The 822-nt window shown below is 43.4% G+C and overlaps 1 protein-coding gene across 1 annotated transcript in view; it reads left to right on the plus strand.

Moving 5' to 3' along the window:
* CTCFL (CCCTC-binding factor like) overlaps positions 1–822 on the plus strand; it is a 42,360-nt gene that overhangs the window by 13,425 nt on the left and 28,113 nt on the right. Inside the window, exon 4 of the mRNA XM_012558463.1 lies at positions 644–814. Within this exon, the coding sequence (XP_012413917.1) occupies positions 644–814 (171 nt within the window). The remainder of the gene's footprint in view (positions 1–643; positions 815–822) is intronic.

Raw genomic sequence — 822 nt, forward strand, 5'->3', positions numbered from 1 at the left:
AAGGTCCTTGTCTCTTTTCAGCTTTCATTTCTTGGTCCCTTGGAGATCTCATGTGGTGTGGCCTCTGTCTTCCACCATCTGTGCTTCTTGCTGCTTGCTTAATCTGCTTTTGTATATCTCAAGAGATCGATTTAAGACACACCCTGCCTCAGTAACAGAACAAAGATAACTCTAGTTCCAGATGGGATTATAACAACTATACAACACACAATTTGGAGGGACACAATTCAGTCCATACCACCGTCCAAGAACATTTTGTCCTGAAAGGTTTAGATAGCTTGTAAATATAAGTAGTGTATTCTATTGTTGAAGGAGCCCTGATGGCACAGTGGTTAAGTGGTCAGCTGCTAACTGAAAGGTTGGCGGTTCAAACCCACCAGCTGCTCCACAGAAGAAAGACTTGGCAGTCTGCTCCCATAAAGATGACAGCCTTGGAAACCCTATGGGGGCAGTTCTGCTCTGTCCTTCAGAGTAGGAATCGACTCGGTGGCAATGGATTTTTGGTTTTTCTTCTATCGTTGAGCTACCACATTAGGCTAAAGGGATGTGCCAAGATACTTCAATGGGTTTAAGGGGAATGTGAAAATATTTTTCCAAAGACAGATTTTTACAAATATGTACACTCTGTATCTTCTTCCTGTAGGAGCAAAACGAACCTTCCGTTGTGACATCTGCATGTTCACCTCTTCTAGAATTTCGAGTTTTAATCGCCATATGAAAACTCACACCAATGAAAAGCCCCACATGTGCCACCTCTGCCCGAAAGCTTTCCGTACGGTCACTTTGCTTCGAAATCACGTCAACACCCATACAGGTGAAACC

The sequence above is a fragment of the Trichechus manatus genome, unplaced genomic scaffold, assembly GCF_000243295.1.
Source record: "Trichechus manatus latirostris isolate Lorelei unplaced genomic scaffold, TriManLat1.0 scaffold00008, whole genome shotgun sequence".
NCBI classification, from domain to species: Eukaryota; Metazoa; Chordata; class Mammalia; order Sirenia; family Trichechidae; genus Trichechus; species Trichechus manatus.